We start from the raw sequence: 27,188 nt of genomic DNA, 5'->3' as shown, positions 1-27,188 counted from the left end.
AGGATAAGCAATGTCCCCAAACTCTCATGCCCAAGGTATCTTCATGTGCTCATTTTGGTCTAACCACCCTCGTACTTGATCTAAAATGTCCTTCTATTGACTTATTTTAACTCCTGTTTTATTCATGAGGCGTAAGCAAAATTCGAGCCTCGCGCCGACTGCCAGAAGTCTCTCACGACCTGATTTGTGGCCTTGGCTCCTCTGAGACTGTGATATGGTCAGTACCGTATAACGGAATGGGATGGAGTGTAGATGGCAATTGTGGGGGTGTTTCAATGCAAGGCGTTTCGAAAAGCAAAAAAAATGCTGTACCTAATAATCTTCTTCAAGAACATCGATTTATCCTGAGGAGTAACCTTTGTACTGGGAAAGGTCTCATGTGTGAGACCTGCCTCAAGCCAGCTCTTGGCCATGGGGTACCGATATACCAGCTTCTTCAGGGGCTCACTCAACTTGTCAAGCTCACTTCTGGAAGCATTGCCTCCGAGGTTCCTAGCAAGAGTCCGCGAGAGCAGAGGTCCCAGCATTTGCATCGCCTGCTGGGCAACATCATTGAGTTCCTGAGACTCATACTTGATGCTGACAAAGGTAGCCTGTTTGCCTGATGTTAGCTTTGGTGATGGCGTCTAACTTTCAACGGCCGATCTTACCCAGAACTCTGCGGCGCTTGCTTTCGGGAGTGGCTCCTTTCCATCCAATACCTGAAGGGTGAAGAGAAAGAAGAACTCGGCAGCGTCGGAAGGCTGGAGACGAAGTAAAGTAATGGGGCGCTTGTTCAAAAGGCGTGTTACAAAGTCAATGCCGTTTTGTGTAAGTTCGGTGTCTACCTCGTAGTCTATTGTGAAGTTGATGGTTAGGTGAGTACTGGGCGTTGGTGGTATAACTTACTAGGTAGCTGTTTAAGCAATCCAATTACCCAGAGGAGCACAGAGTTTAGCATGTCTTGCTGGTTGTCGAGTCCATCATGTTCGAGGGAGCTGACGAAAGAGCAAGCAGTCTTGACGAGCAGGCCAACTCTTGGTGTCTGAAGGTTCTGGTTCGTCAAATACTGTGCAACACTCTGTGGTGGCAGTACAAATGGACCAGGTTCAGATTCTGAGAACCCACTGCGTAGGACACTGCAGATGAGCTCAACAACCTCACCGCTGGTGTTGAAGGCCTCTTGAATCTGGCTGATCATCGACATGATGCTTCCTTGGAGCTGAGCAAGATGAGGATCCACGACTCGAGTGCTGGCCCTGCTACTCTCCAGATCAATCGATAACTCGGCCGGGGCTTGGAGACCTTTCCCAATGCTGGCCAGACATCTCAGAGACTTCAGTGCGGTGTGAAGGGCAGGAGTCTCATCGGGGGCAGCATATGAGCAGGTGTAAACAGCACAGCATGGCATAGGGCTGCCGTCGTAGGATCTTAGGAGGTCCAGAGAATGTTGTACATCAGTCTGAACGAACTCGAGAAGGCGACCGCACGCTAGATATTTCTGGTTTGAATCAGGCATCGCTTGAATGACTGATGCAATACCACCGACTACCTTCTCGCTTGCTCCGCAGTCAAGTCGTCTTCCGGATACTAGGCTCTGATACTCGTTGAGAAAGCTGTTGGCTTCTGTATGAAGATATCCGCGACAGGAGCCGCATAATCTGTGAATGGACTTTGCTGCTGCGTTGGCCATTGCATGTTCTCCGACCACGCCAAAAATGAAGTTGAGCACGGGATGTAGCTCAGAAACATTGCGCTCGAAGTACTCTGTGTAGCGGGCAATGAGAGAGACGCACGTTTGCTGAACCTTGGGAGGAATTTCGGACTGGCCTGAACGCAAGATGGCGAACAGAGATGACTTGAAAACCACGGACAGCGCATCGTCACCCCTGTTTGTCTCGCTGATACAATCGGCAAGTCCACCTAGACAGAAGGCCGCCGCTTCGAGCTGAGGCCACGACGAGTCAGACAAAGATTTCAGAACAAAGTCCGCAAAGGTAGACACGAGCTGCGGTCCCACCAATGTAAAGACGGACTGAAGAAGATCGACTACATCCTTTCTTGCGTCATGGAAGCTTATCCGTTCGCTTGAGTCCCACGAGTGGAATTCCTCAGCGGGCGGGTATATGATTTTCTGCCATGCATTCGAAACAGCTTGCAGAAGATGAGAACGAGCCCGAGGAACCCAGGTTCCAGTTGACTCCTCGTCTGAGTACGTTAGATCAGTCAAGGTCTCAGCATACGTCAGCCAGAACTCGAGGGCTGGGACAAAGATCTTGTCTTCCTCAATAACATAACCTCGAGCAGCGAGTAGACCGCATAGATTTGAGAGCAGTTTCTCACTCCTGTCGTCACCGCTTTGCATGAATCTCTCAATCTTGGCCTCTCCAAAGGCCAATAAGAGTAGGCCATATTGTAGAGAGTCAAACTCAAAATCTCCTTGCACCAATTTCTCATAACGACGCTGAGACCAGGAGGAGTCAAAGAGCTGAGCAAGATGGTCAAAATGGGTATCGCTCAGAAACATCAGGCAGTTGGATAACAGATCGACCATTAGTTCGACTGAAACGCTGTAAAGTTGGTCGACTGTCAAGGAGGTGATTACTGCCGTGATCAAAGGTCCGATGGGTTCCGAGAGTCTTGTATCCTTGGAGGATGACTTTTGAGCGAACCATACCCACGACTGTATGTTTCGTCAGTGAACTTCAGGGGAGATAGCTGTGTTTGTTTACCTGTAGGCATCGAATTGAGTCCTCATGGGCTTCTTCTGTTGTCGTTTGCGGTGACATGCAGCGACTCATCAAAGCCACTGCATCAGAGCTATTCTCCAAGATGGAACCATAGATACCAATACTGCCATTAGGTTAGCCGCGAACGGACAGAACAGTCGATCATGAAGCGGTGCGGCAGGTACATACTTTTGCACGGAGTTCAAGTTGATCTTAGCAACCTCATCGAAGACGTTGGTCAGTACCCAAAGAGCAGCCTGTGCCTGTGATGGTTCCATGCGCTCCATAAGCGAAACTGTATCGGGTCCTTCATCGAGGGCACTTGGTAGACACGACTGGCCTGAGACTAAGCAGAATATGAGATGGCGGATGAAACGACTCCATAGTTGGTGAAAGTTGATGTAAAAGGTGGCAAGGGCTGACGCGAGTTTCCGGGCAACCAACGGTGAGCTTCGACTGCGCAGCGTATCCAGGTAGTGATTTATCAATAGCAATAACAGCTCAGAGGCATCTTCGGGTGAGAGGGATGAACTACAGAGAAGGTCAGTGAGAGGCCAGTAACAACAACAAAGACATGAGCACCTCTCGTTATTGAGTTTGATGACGATGGTGAGGGCGCCAAAGAACCTGACCTGCTGATCAGGCTTCTCCAATAGGATACGAGCAAGACCCCAAGCTTCAGGAGTGCCTTGAAGACGAGATAAGGTTGCTTGTGTCTGAGCAATCACTTCGGGAGGATTCGGCTGGTACAGTGAGAGAATGAGCTACAGAGAGAGAGAGAAAAGTTAGTCAAGACGATGCGATTTGCCGCGCTTCACGACAGCAGAAGCTTCTCCTTTATTGGTTCAGGCGTAGAACAGAATAGAATCGATTATACATACTCTCTCGACTTCTGCTGGGTCTTCGGCCATCGTTGGAAGGATTGTGTATGGAGGTCGCTCTAGCATGCGATGCGATCACTGGGCTTCCAGAGGCATGCCCCGCCAAAGAGTCAAGGCTGGTGGGGGTTGAAAAATGGCAGCCACAATGACCATGAAAGGAAGCAGAGTTGAGTTACAAGCATCTTTATCCTTAATTGTTAGGCCATTACCTTAACATTCACCATGAGGCACGGATAAATGAATAGGGACATCACTCAGACAAGCATCATTGTTTGACAGTATTATTATTTAATTACGTTTACGACGTTGCGCTACAACGTTCTTGTAGAATGCCTTCTTTCCGCTGGTCTTTTGCTTCTGAATGCCAGCGTACTTGTCGGTGAACTTGTGACTATCAAGATCCCTTGTGACCTCCTCGAGGAGAGTGTTCTTTCTCTCCTTGCGCGTTAGTCTCGCGCTGAAGAACTCGGTCGGTCCGGCGATGATCTCGCCGACCTGGGAATATTCGGGAGCGCTCGCGCGGAGGTTCTTCTTCTGGTGCTTGGGGTCCAGGATGCCTCGCATGCGGAGGACTTGCCACTCTCGCCTGAACTCGGGGGTCATGTTCGTCTTGGGGAGATCGAACCACTCAGGGCCTGCGGTAGACTATTGCGAAACTTGTTAGCCATATTTGTTCGGCAGCGAGTGTCGTGCGATGATGTGCCAAAGTGTTTGCGCGAGGTAAAAGTCAGAGTAACTATGATATAAAGAGATCACGTTGTCATGGTCCTTTGATCCAAAACGGATACTGTCCCATGTCACAAAGGTTTGGGATAAATTTTCTTCATGCAAGTGGCAAACGAAATAGGCTTGGAGGGAGTTTGTCTTCTTACCTTTTCCTTGGCCTTGAGTCCCAATTGCGGTTGAGGTGGTGCTCGAACAGTCAGGCCATCTTTCTTGCTGCTGCTGTTGGAAGAGTTTTGCTGCTTGACATGTTGTTTTGTTGTCGCGGCGTCGCCAGCGACTACAGCATTTGAGGTTGTGGAAGAGACGATAGCAGAAGCGGAAGCAGAAGCAGAGCCATCTTTCAGACGCTGCTCAGCCTTGCGCAGCAGCTCATCGACCTGATCATCTGAGATGTCTGTCATGGTCTGCTGTCGACCGAGAGGGAAAAAAGAAGAGAAGTGAAGGGAATGAGAAACGAGCGCGTAGAAATAGTTGAGAGACGGCAGAAAAAATGCAGTGGAGACAGCCTGATCACGAGCCCCACTCCAGCCGCTTCTATTTGCTCTATATTATAGCGTAACTACACTACCTACCAGGGGGAAGCAAGGAAACCATTAAGGCCTCTGTTTATTCCGAGTAACAGACTTAGATAATCTAAGGTACCTAAGCTTAGGGGACTCTTTATCAAGTTTCTTTCAGCATCTTCTTTTGCCAGCAGTCTTATGTTTTCTTGCTCCCTGAGTGGTACCGAGCTACCTTAGCAAGTCAGTTGATTGCTGGTTTACAGAGAAGGTTAAGCTTTGGGCTGTGAACACATTGATGATTACTGGTAGTACACGATGTGTTTTTCCCAGTATAGGCTTCTGCTCAAAAGCTCTCACGATAGGGTTACCTATCTACTATAGGTACTCAGCTACTAAGATTCACGTATCTCTGATCGAGACCTCTAGCCTCAGACTAAGTGGTGGAGGGACATCCTGCCTCCCAAAGCCTGATACAATATGTGGCCTATGAATCATTGACCAATCAATGCCTAGGTAAGGTACCCCCAGGGAGCAAGAAAACACGAGACCTTTATACGGAGTAGAGGGTGTCAAAATAAACCGTAAAGAGTCTCGTGAGCTTAGGCTAGGCTTACTCAGGCATTTTTATCACGTAAGGTCAAGTTCCTGAGTTTTCTTCTAGGATACTTGAGCCGAGCCCCACATATATACCTACCTTTCGTCACAGGTGCACGCTCGCTCAAACACACACTCTCTCTTCATACATCTACCACATTCAATCATGGATAACCCAGCAGCAGGCCGCACAAGGCCAGTTTATGATGCCTCTCAAGGCGGACATTATGGCGCCAGCGCTTTGGTAAATCAAACTCCCTTCCTCGCCTTGGTCTTGCTTGCTCATGATGTGTCGCGACGCGACGCGATAGCTTCAACCTCTGTTTGACTTGGCGCTAATCACTTGTTCAGCTCGCAACCCAAGGCTTTGCGCCCAGCGAGCTTTACACCGGTCCTTGGGCAAATGTATGTCAACAATCTCATACCATGCCATGCCATTGTAGGTGGTAATGATTGCGCTAACCGAGTGATACCCCTCCAGGCGCATCAAGGCCTTACCGGGCAGTACAAGGACATCTTGACTACATACTGGCAGCACACCATCTCCCACCTCGAAAATGACAACCACGACTACAAGCTCCATCAACTACCGCTGGCGCGCATCAAGAAAGTTATGAAAGCCGATCCCGAGGTCAAGATGATATCCGCCGAGGCCCCGATCTTGTTCGCTAAGGGTTGCGAGATCTTCATCACAGAGTTGACCATGAGGGCTTGGATTCACGCCGAGGAGAACAAGCGCCGTACTCTGCAACGTTCAGACATTGCATCCGCTCTCGCAAAGTCCGACATGTTCGACTTTCTGATCGATATTGTCCCCCGCGAAGAAGCATCCAGCCACGCCAAGCGAACCCAGACCGCAGTTGCTCAGCCGGCACCTGCTGGTCAGGCTCCAATGTCAGGACAACACACGATGGCCCAGGCACCCAACCAAGGCCATCCAATGGGTGGTGATTACATGGCTGGGCATGGCCTCGCTCCCGATCAAGACTACCGCAATCAGCCCAATATGTATCCCGACCAATCAGTGCCTAACCCCCAGGCCGCATACGGTCAGACCCAGCCTCCGACTATGAATCCGTACGGCAACATGGGCGACATGTATCCCTACTCAGCCATGCCACCACAACAGACAAACATGCCCAACGAAGAATTTGAGCAGTAGAACTCTTTGTCTTCTTTTCGAAAGCTGTTACATTCGCTCTCTAAACGTCTAAAATTTGGTAAAAGAAAATGGTACAGTTAAGAGTTGGAGGAGCATTGGAAGCGGTAACGATATGGATATAGGTGTGCAAGGACTACGAACTTCATTCTTCTTAGCAGCGATTCCCCAAGTATGATTTGATATGACATTAAACGCCTTGTCCTTTCCCCTCTATGTGAAACTTTATACAAGAGTTGTGAAAACCAACACCCGTCATTTCCTAACCATGGTTTCCGAAAAGGCGGTTTCTAATGTACAAATGATTTACATGGAATTCTTTTAAAGCCCAACAGCACCTCGGACAACTTGCATGGTTTCCTCTGCACTTTTTCGTGCCTTTTCAGCGCCAATTGCCTCAATCGAATCGAGGTGCTCATCCCCCTTATCCAGCAGCTCCGTATACCGATCACGAATCCCATCTAAACCACCAACGACAGTATCGCTAACCATCTCCTTGAGCTGTTTGGGTGAAAGGTCGCTATACTGCTCTCCAAGCTCTTGGGCCTTTCTACCTTCGGGATCAAAAATAGCCATGATGTCAAGCAGATTTGATATCCCTGGTCGTTCTTCTCTGTTGTAACTTATCCCCGGGATGGAGTCTGTTGTTGCGGCTTTGATTTTGGCCTTGATCTCTTGAGGGGAGTCGATGATGCTGATTCGTGATTTCGGTGACTTGCTGGACTTTGACATTTTCTCCGTTGGGTTCTGGAGAGACATCACCCGTTGCACAGGAGCTGTACATAGCATGTTAGTCTGGGTCAGAGAACTAAAGGTGAGAGCTTTGGCTTACAGGTCGTAGTTTGGGGGGACACTAGATGGTTGCCGTAAGCTGCATTGAAGTTTGTCACACACTCTCGCGCAAACTCGAGATGTTGTCTCTGGTCTTCACCAACGGGAACATGAGTTGCTCTGAAGATGTGACTGTCAGCCTATCCTGTGCTTTGCTGGGAATAACTACATAACGAACCTGTGTACAAGAATATCGGCAGCTTGAAGAACGGGATATGAGAACAGGCCGAGTTTGAGGTTGCTGGCTGCTTTATCGTTCATGTTCGACTTGTCACTGATATTGAGCTTGCTCTGAATGAGAGTTAGCCTTGACGTTGACATCTTTTGGCATATACACTGACCTTCCACTGTGTCATTCTTGATAGATATCCAACGGATGCTGTACAGCTGAGAATCCACATGAGTTCTGAATGGGCGGGCACCTTTGCCCTCATCATCAGTAACGATATTACGAGTTGGTGGTGTAGGATCTCTCACAGAAGACTGATAGAACAAAGTCACTTTCTCAGGATCAATACCAATGGCCAACAAGGCAGCCAATGCCTCTCTCTTACTCTTCCTTAACACATCCGCCGGCTGAGGTGTTGTGATAGCGTGGAGATCTACGATAGAGTAGATGAGCTTGTCTTCTTTATGACCTTCTTGCAGCTTAACCCATTGCCGAAGTGCGCCTGCATAATTTCCGAGGTGAGGTATGCCCGTTGGTTGAATGCCCGAGAAAATCACTCGAGGTTTGGTGATTGCTGATTTTAGCATGTTTGGTGTGATGCTTAATGAGAGGAATTGAGTCTGCGGGTCGAGAGAGTCTAAGTCATGCTGAGATAGCGACTGAGACTGAGGTTGAGTCGTGAGTAGTACGATTGTATATGCATCTACCGGGGCGTCTTTCTTCAGGTCGTGAAAAGGCTCAAGATTGTCGGCAACTACCGAAGGATAAGAGACATGGTAATTATTTCATTCGTCACTGTTTAAGGGTGCGGTTGGAGTTCTAAATTAATTACTTATCTCCTGGTGTTGTGAGGTTATAGCCTCAGTAAGTACATCACCAAATCTGATTTCTGGAAGCACGAGAATGATATGCTAATGGCAATGAGAAACGATGAATTTGATAAAGCTTCCACTTCCTTCGATCATAAGAGATTACTTTTGTCATTCCAAAACGTTGATTTTACATAATTGGAGCCTTCCATGGGCTATTGTACACATAAAGTCCTCCTCCTGCATATGCCAAACAAGCTGGCCACTTCTCAGGACCACAGTACGAGGACTTCAAACTCATTCTCAATGTCTCCAAATCCTCCTTACACGCTCGTCGTAGGCGGGACCCTCAAGCCAGCAGCCTCACGGAACCTCCGCTGGTTAAGCAACTCCTCAACCTTTTCCACCGTGCCAATCGTCTTTGTCTGTCCAAGATGCGACCACTTGGCGTCAATCTCACCCTTCTCCGCCTCCGGCAGCGCATCCATCTTCTTCCCAACGCCCAGCTCGCTAAACTCCCACATGTTGGCCTTCATTCCCACGCCGTAGAGCTGGTGCTTGCGCAAGTACGCCAGCCACAGCTGCACCGTCTCGGGGTTGCCGTCGCGGATCTGGATAAGACGTCGTAGCGTCTTTCGCTCAAAATTCTCCTGCGACTTCTTGAAGATGAAGTTATCTCGGGGGACGGTCCATCGCTCTGTGATGCGGGGGAGAGGCACGGGGCCGTAGGCGGGCAGGCCGAGGTAGTAGGCGGCGCGGAGGGCAAAGTCGGAGAAGAATTCGAGAGGCTGGACGCTGTAGGATCGGAGCTGAAGGTCGCATGAGGGGATGCCGTGCTCGGCCTCGCGCTTTAGAGGCTTGAGGTGTAGAGCCTGGATGGAGCGAGGGTATCGAAGTTCAGGAGCTTTTTCTGGTTGTGACTCCTCCACTTTGTTTGGGGTCAGGTCTTCTGGCTTAGCCCTAAATCAGTCAACATCTGTGGTCGTGCAATCGATCGTCGTAGCGAGTTGATATTCGGCGAGGAAGACGTACAGTGAGGCCTGTGTTCGGCGGGCAATCCATGACACCTCGGACTGGCACAAACGTTAGCTGAGGAGCCAATTGAGAGTGATTTTGTCGTAGATTTCATACCGAGAAAGCCCGCAAGGGTCTAATACTTTGGCGCATCATCTTGCCTGCCTGTCGCTGGGCGTCGATCGATAACGATGATGCTCAAAAATTGGTTCGAGATGTGTACGGATGGAATATCAATTATCCCCACTCACGTACAAAGTCGTAGGATCCACACTCTAAGCGCGCGTGTATACAACTAACAAAGAAATCCTCTGAACTTGTCAGTGTTAAAATGTTTTAATAAATAGTTTAATTTATACATTTCTTCTGGGTCGCTTCTTTGACACTGAGCCCCTGAAGTCAGACCAAATGTTCAAGTCTTTGTATCTCACTCATATAGACATCCCCCATTCCTCTATACATGTCACATTCTGCTCTTCATATGTAGGTACAAGTCATACGCTTCTCTCACATGGGTAATCTCATCACCTCCTCCTTGGTCCAATATTTCCTCATATTATTCGCCCCCAACGTCTCAACCTCTTGGTCCAGATGCTTCCACAGCACCTCACCCCAAGTCTCCATCTTTGTCTTGAGCACGCTGAGCTCAAACTCCTCGTCCCCTGTCCTGCATTTCTTGAGGTACTCCTCAAAGTGTTCCAGCCCCGCGTGGATCTGCTTGTGCTGGCGGAGAAGTTCAGCGCGTCCTCCTCTGAACTCGGGCATCTTCTTGGCTAGCACGGGGAAGATGTACGTCTCCTCGATGTTGTGGTGCATGGTGAGATGCTCAGCGAATTGGAGACCTTCCATGATGAACTGCTTTAGTGACATGCCTTGGGGTCGACGGTTGTTGGTACAGGCATTCCATAGGAGGTTCCATGATCTTCGAAAGTTGTTGTGCTGCATCGCATTAGACAAGTGACTTATATGATAGATATGAAGTCAGACTTACAAAATATTCCATGTGGTCGGCCGCTCGGTTATAGATCTTAAACTCATGATCCGACAGCGGCGGTAATTCCTCCTCCGTCTTTGCCTCAACATTCTCGACAGGCTTTGCCTCTTCTTGAGGTTTTGATTCAGACATAACTGCTTGCTGGTGATTACTCGAAGATGTAAAGGAAGCAGTCGAAATTTGATGTTTCGCGGATATAGCCAACCGAAAAGAGGGTATCGAAGACAGTCCAAGTGGCAACGTCTGAGAATTGATCTTGCTTAAAGGTTTAACGTTTTTACAGTGTTGCAAACGCCAAATAGCTCTCATTATTGACACAAAATGTCATAAGGGAAAAAAAGAACAAAGACATGGAAAATCTCACTAAAATACACAAAAACAGAAGAGTCTATCTCATGATGTCTCCAGATTGGGAACCCTTTGGACCACTCACAAGCCGCCCATATCCGCAATGGAAAAAGTCGACAAGATTGGAAATCGCTGACTGATGGACTCGGTCCTTATCCGCGCGCCAACTTAGTCATCACGTCTGTCTCTCGTTAAAGTGCGCGCTTCGCTCAACCTCCAAAGCCCGAAACTCCGGGCAAGAGTTGCTAGTTTCGGAGGTGGAACTGGTGTATTGCATCCAGATACATCAGGTCTTGTCTCCATCCCTTCACGGCTATGATTGGTGTGGACATATTTGGTAGTCAAGCACCTCGACATCATATCATATCAACATCTGTGACCTTCACACGGTAGCAATCGGTCATGCAGCTCAAATAACTTTCATCTCATGGATTCGTTCGCTACAGTAAAGACTTTTGATCTACTCTTTCTGTCATCTCTCATCTCATCTCACAGCATAGCACCAGTACTAGCACAAGCAACGTTGACGAGTTCTATGTATCCATATTCCGTTTCGACCTAGTGACACGTAGCGAGTGCTTCCGCATCTTCGCCCCTTTTCATTAAAAGAAACCATCCCATGCAAAATGCAAACGACTAAGACGCCTCATCTCGTTCATTCCCCAATTCTTAACCCCGCACAGCCGCTCCCAGCGCACCACCCGTGAACTGTGTTCCACCAGCTTGTCGCTGCGTGTTGCCACCTGCTCGGGCTCCTCCTCGGCCCTGTCCACCACCCCGTCTCTGTCCTCCTCGGCCTCGGCCTCCTTGTCTCTCGAATGCATTTGAAGTTCCCTGTGTCTTTTGCTCCAGAGTTCGCTCGTTGCTCTCGATGAGCGCGCTGGCCTTGTCTGATAGCGCGAGGGCAAGCGATTGGAGGCGGCTAAGCTCGACACCCTTGCGGAAGATGACGGTGGATGTGACTTGGTCCAGAGAGGCAGCGAGCTCCTCGTGGCTGATCATCTTGCTGATCACTGCCGCAACCTTGGTCGAGTCAAGCTCGAACATGGCGCTGAGGGTCTCGATGGAGAGAGTGTCGTAGAAAGGGGCGTAGGTGAAGAGGTATGTTCGCAGACCCTCCTCCTGGATCTGCTTGGAGAGCATGGTCTTGATCTCCTCGGCGCTGGGCATCAAGTCCCAGATCTTGATGCTGTGGATGAAGTCAATCGACTTCTTCCATTCACCAGCAGCCAAGGCCTTGGACGCTTGCATCACGTGGTCACGGGTGTTCTCAGGAGGACCAGTGAAGATTTGTCTCTCATGGTACTCCAACATGCGACGGTAGGTCTTGCTGATCACTCGCTTCTTGACATCAGGAGATGATCCAGTCTGGGCCAGCAGAGGAATCTCGAGGAGCATGCTGCATGTCAAGTACACACACTCGAGGAGCTCGAGGTTGATGTGCATGTGGAAGGGCAGTTGTCGCTGCTTCTCAAGACGCTCCTGCTCAGGAGACACTTGGTTGTATCGCTGCATCATGACACCCTGAGCGAGCAACTCCTTCTGGCGACCACTGCCGCAGATCTCCTGGAGAGTGTTCTGGGCCTCGTAAACGAGACCCTTGCGGAAAGCACAAAGGCCAACTTGCACCAGAGTACGGTTGTAAAGAATTTGGCTCTGCACATCAAAGTTGGGGATGTTCTCCTGAAGATGGGACATCAACATCATATCACGAGCCTTGTAGTACTCGCCGTGGAGGGCGAGGAAGTAAACCTGGCACAGCATGGCTCGGGCACGGATAATACCGTCGCTGTTGCTGAAGAGGTAGTTGCAGAGAACATTGACGAGGTTGCCAGCGTTCTGAGCTTGGTCGCGTGGGGTGATGACAGACTCGACGGTCTCGCCAACGACCTTCCAGCAGTTCTCCTCAAAGGTCTTGACAACTTGGGCGGGCTGAAGAAATGTTAGTTACTGCGAAAACAGATAGAAGGAAAGGCTGAGAAATTACCTTGAAGTAGACATGTTCCAAGCGGCGCATAACAATTCGGTTCACGCTATCTTGGGGAATCTCAAGAGAGTCATCCTTTCGGAGGTACTCATAGTAGAGGAGGCCACGGAAGATGATGTTGTAGAGAGCACCCTCGTCTTGCAATCGCTCAATGTACTCAGAGGTGTGAGGGTCGATACTCTGGAGGGAGCGGACGAGCTCGTCATCAAGACGCTCGATGTAGGAGACAATGCTGCCAGGGACCTTGATGTGTTTCTCACCCTCCTGCAGGGTAGGGGGCTTCTCGTCGTCATCCCACTCCTCAGCGTTCTCGACAACGACATAGTCGTGGTTGTCCTCGAGAACTTGGAGAAGGCTTGAGAGCTCCTTCTCAGCAGCCTTCCAGTGCTCAACAGACATGGCAGCAGCGCCGCCAGAGCCAACATCGAAGCGAGTAGAAACCAGGGTAAGGAGAACACGGATCTTTTGGTAGGGTGTGTTGGCGATCTCGTGGAGCTTCTCCATAGTCTTGATCTGCTCTGTTCGGTCGGTGTTCTTCTTTCCTCGGGACTCCATGATGGTTCGCAAGTGCTTGAAGATGCTCTCGGGGGTGTACTGGAGTGTGCGTCCACCCTTGCCAACGGTAGCGAAACCATCGTCGTCACCCTCCTCAGTAGGAGCAGCGTCGACCTGGAGAGAAACCTTCTTGGGCTTAGGAGTAGGGGCAACGGGCTCGTTGTCCGACGACTCCATGAAACCATCCTTGTCCGCTCGGTAGGCATCGATTTGGGTCTGGTACTCCTTGTTGGTCTTCTTGACCTTTTGCTTAACGGCGTTGAGAGATCGAGCTTGGATGGCGTTCATCTTCTTGGGTGTAACCTTCTGCTTAGCGAGAGACTCATTCATAAAGTCCTCTAGCTCGGCGAGGATACGGATGTAAGGCTTGGGGGGTCTGCTGCCAGGCAGCTTCGCGACCTGACGGTTGAGCTTCTCATATTCTGAGCGTTTTTATTAGTATTTTTGAGCAAATAATTGACAAAAAAAATCGATAGTGTTTCTCGTACCGGCAGAGATGAGTGTCCAGTCGCCGTTCTTTTGACCGTTCTCGATTTGCTTGATGGATGATTCTAACTCATCCAGGCGCTTGTCCTTGGCGGACTTGACTTTGGCTCGCACTTCATCGTCGCTGTCTTCGCTATCGGAGGATGCGTCCTTCAAGAACTTGTTGATTCCTCGGCCGCCCTCGTCATCGCTGCTCGAGTCGTCGCTGTCGGCCTCGGAAGAATCCTCCTGGGAGTCTTGCTGCTCCTCCTCCTCCTCCTCCTCGGAGTAGAGCTCCTCCTCGTCGCTGGAGCTGTCGCTAGAGCTGTCGTCGCCGCCGCGGAAAAATCGAGACATGCTGGGCAAATTATTTGACACTGAAACTTGTCTGTTGGGCTGGCCTGGCTCAAGTCAAGTCAGTGGGCGGGGTTGTTCCTTCCAAAAACAAAATTCATTCAGTGTGGGATGTTAGGGTGGGGCTGGGGCAACCGAGCTGATAGGCGCACAGCCACAGGTTGGGTATAAGTGGCTGAGATAGCATGAGTCACAAGCTTCAAGCTGAGTTACAGACATGAGTTCTGAGTAGAGACTGTATTCTATATAGTCATCATGTCATCTGGTATGAACTATCTATGATCAGGGAATAGCGGCTACAGTGTTGAATAGAGTTATGCGTATCCAGCCGAAAGTCTGGAGCCATCTTCTGTGCCCTCCCGCCTTCATACCTGTGAACGGTATAAATTCTTTGACAAACTTTCCGCAGCATAAGGAAAATAAATCATTAACAAGAGGAGATGATGGATTAACAAAGCCTTCATAAGGATAATAGAATTCAGGGTATCAATGTATTCTCGTAATGTTGTCATAAAGATGTCTTCATCGGTGAGCCTCGGAATACAACGGCGGTAAAAGAGTCTTATCCGTCGTTGAGCCGGACCTTGCCCTCCAGGTTCTCTCGGTCTCCGGCCCGTAGAAGAATTTCGAGCTCCGGGAGGCAAGCGGAATCGGTCTGTGACATGGATTTCTCAGCAAAGATGCGCTACGTAATTCCACTTCCCTCCAACATCATCTTTACAACCTCAATCCCTTGAAATTGTTACTTATATAATGGCTCGTATTCACTGCGCTAATGCGCAATCGACCGCCAATTCTTTCATTCAACTTGCGCGACGAAGCTACACAACGACGCCCCAGACCTCAACGCCTCTCGAGTTCCTTATTCCACGATGCACTCCCCCATCTCGACTACGAACCCCTCATATCACTGTTGCGCAATCCAGAACATATGCTCATCCGAGACGGTCATGGGCCTTCAAGTCAAGGGAAATAGCTACGAGGCAATTCTCGACTACTGCTATCCAACAAAAGACGCGGGCTATACTGAATCCCCAACAAGATGAGGATGGCAATGAGATGATGCTGGAGATTACTGAACGAGCTGCCAAGGTAATTGCAAGAAGCAAAGATCCCATGGAGACACTGCTGACTCTCAAAGCGTCTAAATAAGATCATGGAAAAGGATGGCAACCCGAACCTTGCCCTAAGGATTCAAGTCGAGAGTGGTGGTTGCCATGGCTTCCAATATCTCATGAGCCTTGTTACTTTACCAGCCAAGGACGCCGCCGAGTGGTCATCCATCGTGAACGAGGACGATACAATTTTTCAGTACATCCCCGATGACGCTGATCCGGTCACAACCTCGGAAGAAGGCCCCAAGATCATTCTCGACGAGCCGTCTCTCGACCTCCTCAAGGGCAGCAAAGTCGACTTTACAATGGAGTTGATCGGCTCGCAGTTCAAGATCATTGATAACCCACTTGCTACCAGTAGCTGTGGTTGTGGCACAAGCTTTGATATCAAGATGTAGAATACCTACCCGGTCTTTGGACATGAAGATTCGAGATCCATAGATTTAAAAGTGGTTCTCCACATGTATAACTGGCATTAATAATACCCCTCCCATGTATGGCGAGACTGCATACGGCACGTGAGAAAACTCTTCACAGTTGCTTCACATCACAGGATATAACTGATAGAATAATTTGAAAACTCGGGTGTCATTAATCACGGTATCAATTGCCATTTCCCCTGTCATGATAAGAACGCCGAGCAGTCAAATGCAAATCTTTTTTGAATCCGTTAGGTCCTAACGACCGATCCCTTAAAAGCCTTTTTTAAAAAGAAACCAACGCTTAGTTCATCTGGCGGACGAGAGCGTTGATAGCCTCCTCGCGGTTGCCAAGGTCACCACCCTCGATGAAGTGCTTGAACTTGCGGGGGCGGAAGCCACCAGTGGGGTTGGAGAGCTTGAAGGGCCAGAGGAAGTTGGAGGCCTGCTTGAAGTTGGGGCCGACGGTGAAGATCTCGTGGATGAGATCCTCAACACAGACAATGCCGTACTTGCCGAGGTTCTCCTCAACGATGGCGTTGTCGGTGAGGGCAACACGCTGCTTGTTGACCTTTCCGTAACCGCGCTTGTAGACGAGCTCCTTGACGGTCTTCAGGTTGGGGTAACCGTAGGCGATCCAGGGCTCGACGACCTTGAGCATCTCAGTGATGGCCTTGGTGACCTTGACGAAGACACCGTTGTTGATCTGAAGGAGACGGAGGAGCTGGAGGATCTTGCGGGGCTTGGGGGGCATCTTGTTGATACCCTTGATGCGGACAACGAAGATCAGCTTAGACTCGGCAGGGACGAAAGCAGAGTCCTCGGCCTTGGCGACGCGGTGAAGACGGATCTTCTCACGCTCAGCATCACGGTACTCCTGGACGTACTTCTCAGCACGCTTGAAGATGACCTGACGCTTCTCCTTGTTGGACTATTTCAAACTGGTCAGTCCATGTCTTGCAAGTGGATGAAGAAAAGATTGGAATCAGTCAGGCAATGTCAGACCCGAAAGAAGGTTAACTATCAACAGCATCGACCGGAGTCTAGTTGATGAATGTATGTTTTCCATCATAGTGCCAGAGTAAATAGAGGATAGTACTTACGGCCTTCTTCTTCTCAACGGCGTCGGTGCGCTCAGCGCGGGCCTTCTCCTGAGACTTGCGCTTCTTGAGAAGGGTCTCGGGGACCAGGATCTGGTCGTTGGTAGGAACGCTATTGAATCAGATTAGCTCGCAGTCCACGATACCACAGGACGTGGAGTGGAACAGAGCGCCGGTGCGAGAACTGTTGCAATGCAGCATTCTCTGCTTGGCTAACTCGAAAGATGTTTTTAATCGGTGAGCTGGAAGACCATGATACGAGGATCGAGGTGATTTCCTTGACCGCTCATCCGACAACGCCTCAAACACAAAGTTCAAGAAAGATATTCGAAGAATTGGTCTGTGGTGCGTATTTCAGCGACCGCGCGCAATTCGACGACAATGATTTTGGGAAAGAAGAGTATTCCATCTTCATCTCCAACACCCCAAGCGACATCTCTCAATGCCCAAACTGTGTTCCAAGCCTAGGACAATTGAGGGAGAAGCTCAAGAAAGATCGAGCTGGCGGTCAACGACTCAATTCAGAGACCGTGACTTTCCAGCGAGAGGACCACGGCAATCCGCAAAGCAAAAGAAATCTCGAGAACCAGGGCATCTGCCCATATTGTCCACGTCCTCAGGGAGGATTCACATACGTAGCACCCATTTTGTCGGCGACGGCTGTTGGAGAGGTCGGTTAGTGGTTGTCGGTCGGAAGCGTGGGTTGAGGAGAGGGACCGCCAGCCTTTTTGCTAACAGAAATTTTCAGCCGAAATTTCGCGTAGGGTTTGGCAAACCTTCATGCCCCATTCCACCGCCTGCCCAATCTGGCTGGTGGGTCGTAGGGTTTTCCAATTCTACCCACCGAACCCAAATAACATTTGGAGATCCTCATTCTCAACCGCCAAGTGACGAAATAACCAGCAGTCGCCCATCCCTTCAAAATGGCTCCCAAGAAGACCACCACCCGCGCCCCCCAGGAGAACATCTCCCTCGGACCCTCCGTTCGCGATGGTATGCGACCACCCTTGCACGAACTTCGAGTAGATTGAAGATCGAGGAAGAGAGAGATCATGGACTAACGAAATTGTTACAACAGGCGAGCTGGTCTTCGGCGTTGCCCGTATCTTCGCCTCCTTCAACGATACCTTCGTCCATGTCACCGATCTGAGGTTGGTCAGCCCGTGAATAAGGAACATGAAATTTGGAGGAGAAGTTTGCTATGTTATATGGTTCATTGAGGCTAACTTGGGTGATTCCAGTGGCCGTGAGACCATCACCCGTGTTACTGGTGGTATGAAGGTCAAGGCCGACCGTGACGAGTCCTCCCCCTACGCTGCCATGTTGGCTGCCCAGGACGTCGCTGCCCGCTGCAAGGAGCTTGGCATCAACGCTCTTCACATCAAGATCCGTGCCACTGGTGGTAAGTTCAATTGGGAATGCCCCTCACTCGTACAGTCATTCTGATTCACATGCAGGTAACGGCACCAAGACCCCCGGTCCCGGTGCCCAGTCTGCTCTCCGTGCCCTCGCCCGTGCTGGCATGAAGATCGGCCGAATTGAGGACGTTACCCCTACCCCCTCCGACTCTACCCGCAGAAAGGGTGGTCGCCGTGGTCGTCGTCTCTAAGCTGCTCGCACATGGGTGGCTTGGATCGGACAGGAGATTCGCTATCTGGTTTCTCTGTGGCGTTGAGAATCACGAGGAGAACGGCTTTTTCGCCTGGTCTCCAGTCTACACTGCAGAGCCTGGTCAGGTTATGGGTTAGGACGCAGTAGACAGTTATGAATTCGCCCGAAGAAGGCCTATGAATCATCCTGCTTGTCAGATTTGTTCCATGACGTGATACCTTGCAGCCGTACGCTTGGCCATGTACGATGATATGAGATAAAAGCAATTGTATACATTTATAAGCCGCTATGTCTACTATATGTGATCTTGATGTCTCCTGAACTCCTCGCCAAATCATGCCTTGTTCATCCCAGTTATTTATTTTACACCTGGCTTGAGTGTCCATATTCCTCTACCAGCACCTCCGGTTTTGTTCAATACTGCAACCTTATCCAGGGCAGCTTTGAACTCGTCGCTCTGCTTCTTGCCGGGGCAGTAGGGGTTGAAGTGGTCTACCAACATCTTGCTGGGGACTCGACCATTGTGGCGGTTGATGAATGTTTTGATCATGGCCACAAAGTCTTTGGACTTTAGACTCTTGTCTGCGCCAGGAGTTCCGGAACGAGAACTTCCCCCACTCCCTGTATCAAGACCTTGGCGATCTGCGAGGTTACTCATGATGGCTGCTGAGCTTGGCCCTCCGCGGCGACGATTAGCTCCAGGGCGGCCAGCCTGGCCGACCTCGCCAGTCCATGTAACAGTGCCTATGGGAACTCTTCGCGCCTCTGCGCCAGCTTGACGAAGGTGTGCTGCAGCCTGGCGGGCTACCATGTTTGCTTCTTGTTGCAGAACAGATATGTCCGCCTTTGCTTTCTGGGGCCCGTTCACAATAGCCTCGTGGTCGTACGCATTGTTGACTGACTTAGCGAAGATACCGTCCAGCATGCGCTTCTCATCGTGGACAGACTTGTCTTCTCGGAAGTCTTCCATAGCAGCCACCAGGCCCATCTGCCGGAGCTCCTTACTCTCCACGTCTGCTCCGGCTGCTACATTCTGAGCTGGTTCTGACGTTTGCCCCTGTTCACCATCACCGGAAGGAAGTTCAACTTCTGCTTTCTTGAAGAGCTCGCTTCGGTTGGCACTCGCGTCTTCCCCTGTGTTGTAACTGAAGAGATCGTAGAGATCTGACAGGTCATAACTGCTGCGCTGCTTTGGATCCTTCAGAACTTTGTTCGTCATGAACTGCTTGAAAATCTGGCGATGATATATCTTCTCTTCGATGGTCCCTTCCGTCATAAGTCTGTAGATCTTTACCGGCTTCTTCTGGCCGAGTCTCCATGCTCTTTCTCGAGCTTGAAGATCTGTTGAAGGGTTCCAGTCAGGGTCAAAGATGATGATGCGATCAGCGCCAGTGAGATTTGTTCCCAATCCTCCAGTACGAGTTGTCATAAGGAAGACATGGATATCCGGACTTTCGTTAAATCTGTCGATCATTGGCTGACGCTGATCAACGGGTGTTTCTCCATCCATTCGCACGTAAGAAATTCCACATTCGCTGATGCACTTCTCGATAATGTTCAACATTTGTTTACCTTGCGAGAAGAGGAGCGTCTTGTGTCCGTTAGGAATCATGACCTTTTGCAGTAGATCTTTTGTGAGCTGCAGTTTCGCAGATAGCTTGGGGTTCCCAAAATCGTAGCCAGCTTTCTTTGCAAGAGTCTTGTCGAGCAGATCTGGGTGGTTACAGATCTTGCGCAATATGTCAATGCCGTAAAGTGATTGTCGTCTTCGATTCAAGATGGCCGAGACTTCATCCGATTTGATGAAAGTCTCATACGCCTTATGCTGGCCATCGGTCAATTTGCAAAACAACACTTGCTCTGTTTTTTCCGGGAGATCGGATGCGACATCGATCTTCAAACGCTGAAGTAGATATTCTCCGATTGTTTCTTTCAATGCTTCTGCGCATTTCTCTGCTGTCATGACCTGCAGATTAGATGCGTTGGCATAGCCACCTTGACGAATCGGGATCTCGAATTGGGCTCTGAAATTGACGAGGGTTCCCAACCGCATAGGATAAATAAAGTCGAAGAGTGACCACAGTTCGGTCAAGTTATTCTGGACTGGTGTTCCCGAGAGAATGACACGGTTCGGCGTGTTGAGTTCCTTGCAAGTAACAGTAATTTCGGCGTTTGGGTTGCGAATTTTGTGTCCTTCATCCAAAACTGCGTAGTCCCATTGAACTGGCAGCAAAGTCTCAGCGTATGTCTGAAGGCCAGTGTACGTCGTTACCAGGACATGCCCACTCTTGACGACTCCGTTGACGATTCTTTGAGCAGCCTTTTCTGACTTGGTGGCCAAGGGCTGGAAATGATCCAGATCATACTCGTCTTCGAACTTGGGGTTCATCATACCACTACCAGAAGCGTGCAAGATGGACACGCGAAGTGGTGGCCACCAGCGGTGAAATTCACTCACCCATTGTCGCAGAAGTGTAGCAGGTGCAACAACAATGACAGGACGGCGTAGCTTTTTGCTGTAGTGGAGAGCTGCGATGAAAGCAATAAGCTGTACAGTCTTTCCCAGGCCCATTTCATCACCAATGATGCCTCCGACATTTTGCTTATAAAGTTCGGCAAGCCACTGCACGCCTGTTTTTTGGTATCCGAAAAGCGAAGGATGAATATCTCCAGGCAGCTTCAGATCGTCACCAAAGTTGTAGTCGGGAAAGTCAGGAGCCGGTTTGAACCATTCTTCCTCTTCTTCATCACTCTCTCCTGGATCAGCAGACACGTCGACCGCTTGCTTCCGAGCCCTCCGTGCACGACTTCTTCGAGTCACCCAGTCGCTCAACCGGGCTTTGAAATGGGCTTCATTGCCATCGTCGATCTTACTGAGATCGATCTGCTCTTGATCGGCAGCCTTAGTCTTGGCTTTGGTCTGACGGCGTTGCTCTCTAATTAGATCATCCTCGTTCCCTTGCTTCCAGACATCATCGTCGTGAGATTCAGAACCGGATGCTTCGGGTTCAAAGTCCGCAGACGGGCTACGTTCCTTTTGAACCCGACGTTTTTTCCTTGGCCTTAGTGAGAACTCACTCTCAACAACTGGGGCTTGTTGAGGGGGTTCGGGTTCCGAATCAAGCTCGTCAGCAAATCCAGGTCTACGAAGTCGTTGATGCGAAGCAGGTCCTTCAAGTTCCCCTCCAAGTTGTTCAGCTGCTGCCTCTTCTTCTGCATCCAGAATCGTATCGGCGAGCTGGCCTTGAATTCCGGCAGGTCGTGGTCCTCCAATCTTGGCAAATGGTGTAATCTTTCCGGTCCGAATCAGAAAGTCACGGTGGCTTTCACCAGGAAGCCTAGTAGATTTGGACTTGATTGAATCGTCCACAGAGCTTTCTTCATGACGCTTCTTGATTCGTGCCTGGAAATCAGATATGTCATTGCTCACTTGTCTGATTTCTTCATCGAGTTTTGCGATTTCCTTCTGGATGTTTCGAGTTTGGTAGACATTGCTGTGAGCAACTTTCTCTAGGCGCTTCTTCTCTTTGTCCAGTTGAAGCTGAAGCCGATGCTTGGTGGCTTCCAACTTTTCGATGCGGTTTTGATCCTTCTTGTCCTCAGCTTCGTTGAGTGCAGCATTGGCTTGGAGTGTGATGTCGCGCTCCAGGTCATTCTGATCTCTTACGGTGCCAGTCAGATTCCGCAGCGCATCTTCTTCATTGAGACCTTCGGTGTTGGGCTGCTCCTCTTTATCTTCTTCATCTTGAGATGCGCTTTGTTGTGCAGCAGCAACCATTCGATCAAGAAGTGCTGCTTTGTCGACTTCTCGGTTATCTGAGACCGTATCTTCGGATGCCATGGTGAACGACGTGTTGGTTACAGGGTTCACGAAGGTGCGCTTCTTGTGCCCTCGGGTAAGGAGAAATTGAGTAGTCGACTCTGCGCTTTACAAAATGAGAAGATAGCCGGGTATGGTGAGTTAGCACTGGTGAGTCCTCATCCTCATGATTCAGCGAAAGCCTGAGATGGGTTGAAACTTCGGGATAATGACAGGAGGTTGAAAATGTGCGTGAATGAGAATGGACCTAATTTGTATGGATTACGTTGCACTGGATTAAGAGCTTCTAGCTTCGCTGAAAGATCTAAGCAGATCTGAAATTTATCTGAGGCTGAACTTCTGGAGAGAAAAGTGAGGAGACGACAATATCAATCAGTTGCGAAAAAGTTGAATTCGCCTTTGTACGCAAATAATAGGCTGTAATGACGTCGAGGAAGTGAAGATGAAAGATGAGTCTAGGCTGCAGGGCGCACTAAAATTCGAGAGAAACATGTGCTGATTGGTGCGCACAGGAATCCAGGCACCAAGCGGGTCACTGTTAATTGGAAATCGACGTGCGACTCATCTCAACCGAGATACCTAGTTATGTCCTAGCAATAACTACCCAGGAACTTCATTGGCAGAAAGGCAGCCAAGTTAATTATATACCTTATATTATGCTTATTGTTATACATCTTCTTTCTTGTATCCTTCACTCACACTGAAATATGTTTCAACCATAGTTGGGCTCTTCTTGTCAGTCTAAGCCCAGCTTAGGCAGGCATGAGCTGTTGAGACCACTTCACGGCTTCAAGTGTGTTGCAAAGCCACTTCGGATCGTGATTTGTTCTTAATTTAATAGCAACATTATGTCAGTACTTACTATACTGAGGTAGGCATGTTACCTAGTAGGTATGTGAAGATCCCGAGTCTGAATTACAGTTACTAGGTAGGTACCCAGTTAGGTAGTGCCTTGCGGTCTTGGAAATACAGTACAATCATCTCCAACTTTGTTATCTACACTGTGAGACCAACTCCACCCGCCCCAGCATTGAGTTCAGATCACCACCTTCCTTATTTTCAACTACACCCACAATGAGCTGCATATAGTCGAACCATACCAAATCATCATTTTCTGGGTTATTCCACTCTCCAAACTCAATAGAAGCCATGTGTTCTCTATCGGTCCGATAAATATCTCCCAATTGGGTCCAGTCTTCAGCTTCCCAATGACAGACAGCCCGGCTCCATCAGGAACATACGACACATCTAGCGTCTCTGATCGACTGACGACGAGTCCGTCTGTTCCTGCAAGTGCCGACACTACCGGTTCTCGTATAATACAGTCAGACTTTCCAATCTACTAGGGTTCAAAATGCGGTCTATCCTCTTCAAATTTAACCAGCCTCACCGCCTCAAGATTGCTACCCGTCCACGCCGGATTTGGCCTCTCGCTTCAGTCGCTTCAGTCAGAATGTATTCTCAGAGACCCTCATGGCTGGAAGTTTGTTGCAATGACGTAAGACCGACCCCTACGCTCTTTGCCTGGAACCTGTCAAACCTTGCTTCTTACCATGGTTCTCACTCTTCAACCTCGTCTGCTTCTGGTGACTCCGACCGGCGCATCTACGTCCTAGGAATAGGTAACTTAGGCCGCCTCTTCGCAAGTTCACTGGCCCAAGCGCCAGACAGGCCTCCAATCACATTGGTTGTTCACAGAAAGGAGCTCTTGGAGCAATGGATCGAGAGTAACGGCATTGAAATCTTGCGTCAGGACAAACTGGAGAAGAACAAAGACTTCGATATTGAATGGTGGACAGAGAATGAGCCAGATTTCGGCCCAGTGCGAGAGGTTGCCGATGGCGAAAAGCTAAAGAACCTCATCGTCTTGACCAAGGCTTCAGCTGCCCTTCCACAGATTGATCGAGTTCGAGGCTACCTGGACCGGAACAGCACTGTGTTGTTCGCTCAAAACGGAATGTCGAAATTGTGGCCTCCTCATGGATCCTTATACGCTTCCCATCGCTATCATAGCAGCCATGAGCCCAACTTTTTAGCTTGTGTTACAACACATGGAGTGACATCCCAGGGAACATTCAAAAGTTTTCATGCCTCCCAAGCTGATGTTGTCGTCGGAGCGGTTCTCCCGAACTCCATTTCGCTCGGGAGAACAGCTTACTTAGTCAAGCAGCTACTGGAAGCCCCTTACCTAGAGGCTAGGTCTGTGCCTAGAGGAGAACTATGGATTCTGCAATTGGAAAAGCTCGTCGTTAACGCGGTAATCAACCCTTTGACAGCTATTCTGGGGTGCAAAAATGGAGCTCTATTCACTGAATCAGATGGAGTGCTCGCACGAGTCATTGACCAACTTCTAAGCGAAGCAAGTCAAGTGCTCCAACTTCTAGTGGCCCACGAGAGCAGCGCAGAAATCATTGGGCGGCAGGAAGGACGTTTACCAGGCGAGCCAGAGACGACCATCGATCTCTCCCCCAAGAGCCTGCAGGAAAGATTCTCCCATCCTCAGCTGAAGGACATGATCTATCGAGTGGGTCACAAAGTTAAGGAGAACACAAGCTCCATGTTGCAAGACGTGCGTGCCGGCAGATCAACCGAGATCAGGGACTTCAACGGCTGGCTAGTTGAGATGGCAGCGTTCCTAGACCCGGGACTAGACGTTACGGGCCACGGCACCTTGGTCGAGCTGGTGGAGGCTGGCAGAACCCTAGATGTGGATCAACTCGGAAGTTGCTTCAACGGTTCCGGGACAGATGCAGGAAAAGGATGACAGAGTCATGGCTATTGGAGATCCGGGGACGTGCCCTGCCATCGGTTGTGGTCAATCCAACTTCCCTCCACACATTGGATGAGCATGGGCCATAAGTGTTGTCCAAATAGGCACCTGGCAGATTTTGGCTAACCAGGGTTGTGATCGGCTCTGGGCCAACGTCTGCATCCTTGCAAAAGAAGCCAGCACGAGATAATGAATTAACAAGGCTCACATCCGCATTGGGGGATATGTCCTGTCGCATTTGACAAGGCGACTGGGAATTCCCGGAAGTGGCGTGTTTCGTTTCGTTTTGTTTGGCTGCGTTTGTTTCTTCCTCGGTCTCGATTACCAGGGGTCTAAACTCAACCCAACTTATAAGACCGAGTTATATAGGCCATAAGACAGGTGGTTATCGACTCGCGCTAACCCTCTCGAAAACCGCTCTGCCAACCAGATGAAACAAACGTTTTAAAGCCCATCTCTCTCGTGGGGCGAAAAAGAAACATGCAGGCATCTTAACCAAGTCCAGCGTCGCAATGCATCCTCACCAAACACCGCCGTCATCGACCCAACCTCCCTGAGTCCCTCTCCTCTCCTCTCTATCCTATCCATCTCTGGCCGCCGATGTGACCTGAAAACTCAGACCGTTATAGCCCTGGGATGGGTCAAAAAGTCTCGGTCGACGGGGGGTTGACAAATCCATGACCAAGACTGGATGGGGGTGTTGTGCCCCAAGTTTTATCACGCATCGTCAGTGTAGCAACCGGGACTTGAAGCCAGTTTCAGGCCTAGTTTTTCACAGATCGGGCAGTCTGCTTTATGATATTATGCAGTACCTACATCAAGTCAACAACATCAGCCAGCCATAATGCCTCGCTTAGAGACTGCACATCGGAGATTTCGACAGAGATGTTTCAGCGGCGGTAACCCTCTACCTTCCCCGGCTCTCCGACATGTAGGTACTGTTGTCTTGCTTGCTTGCTTGCCTCCTAGCTAGCTACCTGTGATGAGATGTGGCACAGCTGCTGCTCTTTCATGCTCTCAGCTCTGAGATGACCTCGATAGCCGTGGCTCGACACAACCTCAACCCCGGAGCATGAAGATCATCCAAACACAGCAAGCTACGCGACCTACATCTTGTGTTACCTCCTCTTGACCGCTGTGCGACTGCACTTGGCGTCGTGTGACCGCTCAACGCGTCTCTTACAGACGCGCGCTCGCACATGCATACATACTTATGTACTGTCCCATTCCTACTCACCTCCCAACACGTCACAATGAGACACCACGCAGCTCGTCACAGAGCCAGCACGCATGCGCACCCGCATATCTGAAATAACCGTTACTCTTCGTAGCTCCAGCCCAAAAAACGCCATCGTTTAGCGCCGTGACTCGCATCCCATGCGAGGTAATGCAGCAAGTTAATCAGAACCAGGCGGGTCTCTCTCTCAAAGTCAGGCAAACAACAAAGCGCCATCAACTCATCCCATCCCATCACAGCCAAGATCGGGCCTTCTGCACTCTTCTGGTCATATAGCCTGTCGACAAAGTATTAACATCACGAGGACACCGGTGGGATGGACTCGACCGCCTTAAAGCCACAGGTGACATGACACCCAAAGGGCCCTTTGCCCTCCGTTTCATCGGCTCCATCCGCTCACTGGCAGCCTTTCCTTCAGGGTTGGCCCCCGCCAGTCGGCAACCATGGCGATTGTGCCGCAGCAGTACTGTCTCTGTACAGATAGCTACGTGGCAAGGTCCCGCCTTACCCTACCTATATCATAACTGATCGCAGCGCCCCCCCTATACATGCATAGATACACATACATGCCTACATCTCACGGGCAGGGACGAGATGCGCGGAGTGTGGCAGGGATTTAAAGCATAAACACTTTCGTTTCGTCTAGCTCAACTGTGGAGACCGGTTCCGGTGAGACAAAGCATACAGGGGGGGTGCTCTGAGCCAGATCCGAGGGAACCTTTGCAGTTTGGGCGTTATATATTGTTGCAAGGCTTCAATTATAGGGCATCACAACGTTCGGAGTCGAAGTGAACCGGCTCCATTTTCTCGTCTTTCTAGCGTCACGACTTTGGACCTGAGAGAGAGGAGCCTCATGGCGTGATTCTGATGATGATCAAGCAGATCTTGTCTTCTATTATCTAGCGCCTTCGTCTTCCAAGTGTTCCTGAATCATGGCACCCCGATAGCTATAATGGACTTCGTCTCCCGAACCCGAATCCAGCCACCCCCAGCCCCAGCCTCTCCTTTCGTGCTCTACG

General features: G+C 49.9%; 12 protein-coding genes across 12 annotated transcripts; 4 read left to right on the top strand and 8 right to left on the bottom strand.

Moving 5' to 3' along the window:
- Positions 1 to 122: 122 nt before the first annotated feature.
- FMAN_08081 (related to KAP122 Member of the karyopherin-beta family, nuclear import) lies at positions 123 to 3,619 on the bottom strand (the record flags this gene model as incomplete). The annotated part of the gene is made up of 8 exons (XM_041821511.1): positions 123 to 207; positions 313 to 593; positions 651 to 835; positions 889 to 2,662; positions 2,712 to 2,832; positions 2,898 to 3,239; positions 3,291 to 3,472; positions 3,590 to 3,619. The coding sequence occupies 8 exons, from the start codon at positions 3,617 to 3,619 to the stop codon at positions 123 to 125; spliced, it is 3,000 nt and encodes a 999-aa protein (XP_041687284.1).
- Positions 3,620 to 3,877: 258 nt separating this feature from the next.
- FMAN_08080 (uncharacterized protein) lies at positions 3,878 to 4,716 on the bottom strand (the record flags this gene model as incomplete). Its single annotated transcript, XM_041821510.1, has 2 exons — positions 3,878 to 4,234; positions 4,462 to 4,716. 2 exons carry the CDS (start codon positions 4,714 to 4,716, stop codon positions 3,878 to 3,880), a joined length of 612 nt encoding a protein of 203 aa, XP_041687283.1.
- Positions 4,717 to 5,578: 862 nt separating this feature from the next.
- On the top strand, positions 5,579 to 6,574 carry FMAN_08079 (putative CCAAT-binding transcription factor subunit aab-1; the record flags this gene model as incomplete). The annotated part of the gene is made up of 3 exons (XM_041821509.1): positions 5,579 to 5,656; positions 5,764 to 5,817; positions 5,894 to 6,574. 3 exons carry the CDS (start codon positions 5,579 to 5,581, stop codon positions 6,572 to 6,574), a joined length of 813 nt encoding a protein of 270 aa, XP_041687282.1.
- A 318-nt stretch (positions 6,575 to 6,892) lies between these two features.
- Positions 6,893 to 8,158, bottom strand: FMAN_08078 (uncharacterized protein; the record flags this gene model as incomplete). Its single annotated transcript, XM_041821508.1, has 5 exons — positions 6,893 to 7,347; positions 7,404 to 7,522; positions 7,581 to 7,693; positions 7,744 to 7,824; positions 7,880 to 8,158. The coding sequence occupies 5 exons, from the start codon at positions 8,156 to 8,158 to the stop codon at positions 6,893 to 6,895; spliced, it is 1,047 nt and encodes a 348-aa protein (XP_041687281.1).
- A 545-nt stretch (positions 8,159 to 8,703) lies between these two features.
- FMAN_08077 (37S ribosomal protein S10, mitochondrial) lies at positions 8,704 to 9,550 on the bottom strand (the record flags this gene model as incomplete). Its single annotated transcript, XM_041821507.1, has 3 exons — positions 8,704 to 9,340; positions 9,413 to 9,453; positions 9,512 to 9,550. 3 exons carry the CDS (start codon positions 9,548 to 9,550, stop codon positions 8,704 to 8,706), a joined length of 717 nt encoding a protein of 238 aa, XP_041687280.1.
- A 351-nt stretch (positions 9,551 to 9,901) lies between these two features.
- Positions 9,902 to 10,520, bottom strand: FMAN_08076 (uncharacterized protein; the record flags this gene model as incomplete). The annotated part of the gene is made up of 2 exons (XM_041821506.1): positions 9,902 to 10,333; positions 10,386 to 10,520. 2 exons carry the CDS (start codon positions 10,518 to 10,520, stop codon positions 9,902 to 9,904), a joined length of 567 nt encoding a protein of 188 aa, XP_041687279.1.
- Positions 10,521 to 11,405: 885 nt separating this feature from the next.
- On the bottom strand, positions 11,406 to 14,100 carry FMAN_08075 (uncharacterized protein; the record flags this gene model as incomplete). The annotated part of the gene is made up of 3 exons (XM_041821505.1): positions 11,406 to 12,668; positions 12,724 to 13,700; positions 13,767 to 14,100. The coding sequence occupies 3 exons, from the start codon at positions 14,098 to 14,100 to the stop codon at positions 11,406 to 11,408; spliced, it is 2,574 nt and encodes an 857-aa protein (XP_041687278.1).
- A 750-nt stretch (positions 14,101 to 14,850) lies between these two features.
- On the top strand, positions 14,851 to 15,610 carry FMAN_08074 (uncharacterized protein; the record flags this gene model as incomplete). The annotated part of the gene is made up of 2 exons (XM_041821504.1): positions 14,851 to 15,189; positions 15,239 to 15,610. The coding sequence occupies 2 exons, from the start codon at positions 14,851 to 14,853 to the stop codon at positions 15,608 to 15,610; spliced, it is 711 nt and encodes a 236-aa protein (XP_041687277.1).
- A 325-nt stretch (positions 15,611 to 15,935) lies between these two features.
- FMAN_08073 (putative 60s ribosomal protein L7 subunit) lies at positions 15,936 to 17,377 on the bottom strand (the record flags this gene model as incomplete). Its single annotated transcript, XM_041821503.1, has 3 exons — positions 15,936 to 16,562; positions 16,735 to 16,843; positions 17,367 to 17,377. The coding sequence occupies 3 exons, from the start codon at positions 17,375 to 17,377 to the stop codon at positions 15,936 to 15,938; spliced, it is 747 nt and encodes a 248-aa protein (XP_041687276.1).
- A 277-nt stretch (positions 17,378 to 17,654) lies between these two features.
- On the top strand, positions 17,655 to 18,340 carry FMAN_08072 (putative 40S ribosomal protein S14; the record flags this gene model as incomplete). Its single annotated transcript, XM_041821502.1, has 4 exons — positions 17,655 to 17,724; positions 17,810 to 17,882; positions 17,973 to 18,133; positions 18,189 to 18,340. The coding sequence occupies 4 exons, from the start codon at positions 17,655 to 17,657 to the stop codon at positions 18,338 to 18,340; spliced, it is 456 nt and encodes a 151-aa protein (XP_041687275.1).
- Positions 18,341 to 18,700: 360 nt separating this feature from the next.
- Positions 18,701 to 22,183, bottom strand: FMAN_08071 (uncharacterized protein; the record flags this gene model as incomplete). The annotated part of the gene is made up of 1 exon (XM_041821500.1): positions 18,701 to 22,183. The coding sequence occupies one exon, from the start codon at positions 22,181 to 22,183 to the stop codon at positions 18,701 to 18,703; it is 3,483 nt and encodes a 1,160-aa protein (XP_041687274.1).
- Positions 22,184 to 23,516: 1,333 nt separating this feature from the next.
- FMAN_08070 (uncharacterized protein) lies at positions 23,517 to 24,926 on the top strand (the record flags this gene model as incomplete). Its single annotated transcript, XM_041821499.1, has 1 exon — positions 23,517 to 24,926. The coding sequence occupies one exon, from the start codon at positions 23,517 to 23,519 to the stop codon at positions 24,924 to 24,926; it is 1,410 nt and encodes a 469-aa protein (XP_041687273.1).
- Positions 24,927 to 27,188: the final 2,262 nt, after the last annotated feature.

Source organism: Fusarium mangiferae, assembly GCF_900044065.1.
Source record: "Fusarium mangiferae strain MRC7560 genome assembly, contig: FMAN_scaffold012, whole genome shotgun sequence".
NCBI classification, from domain to species: Eukaryota; Fungi; Ascomycota; class Sordariomycetes; order Hypocreales; family Nectriaceae; genus Fusarium; species Fusarium mangiferae.
This window is presented reverse-complemented; position numbering and strand designations above follow the sequence as displayed.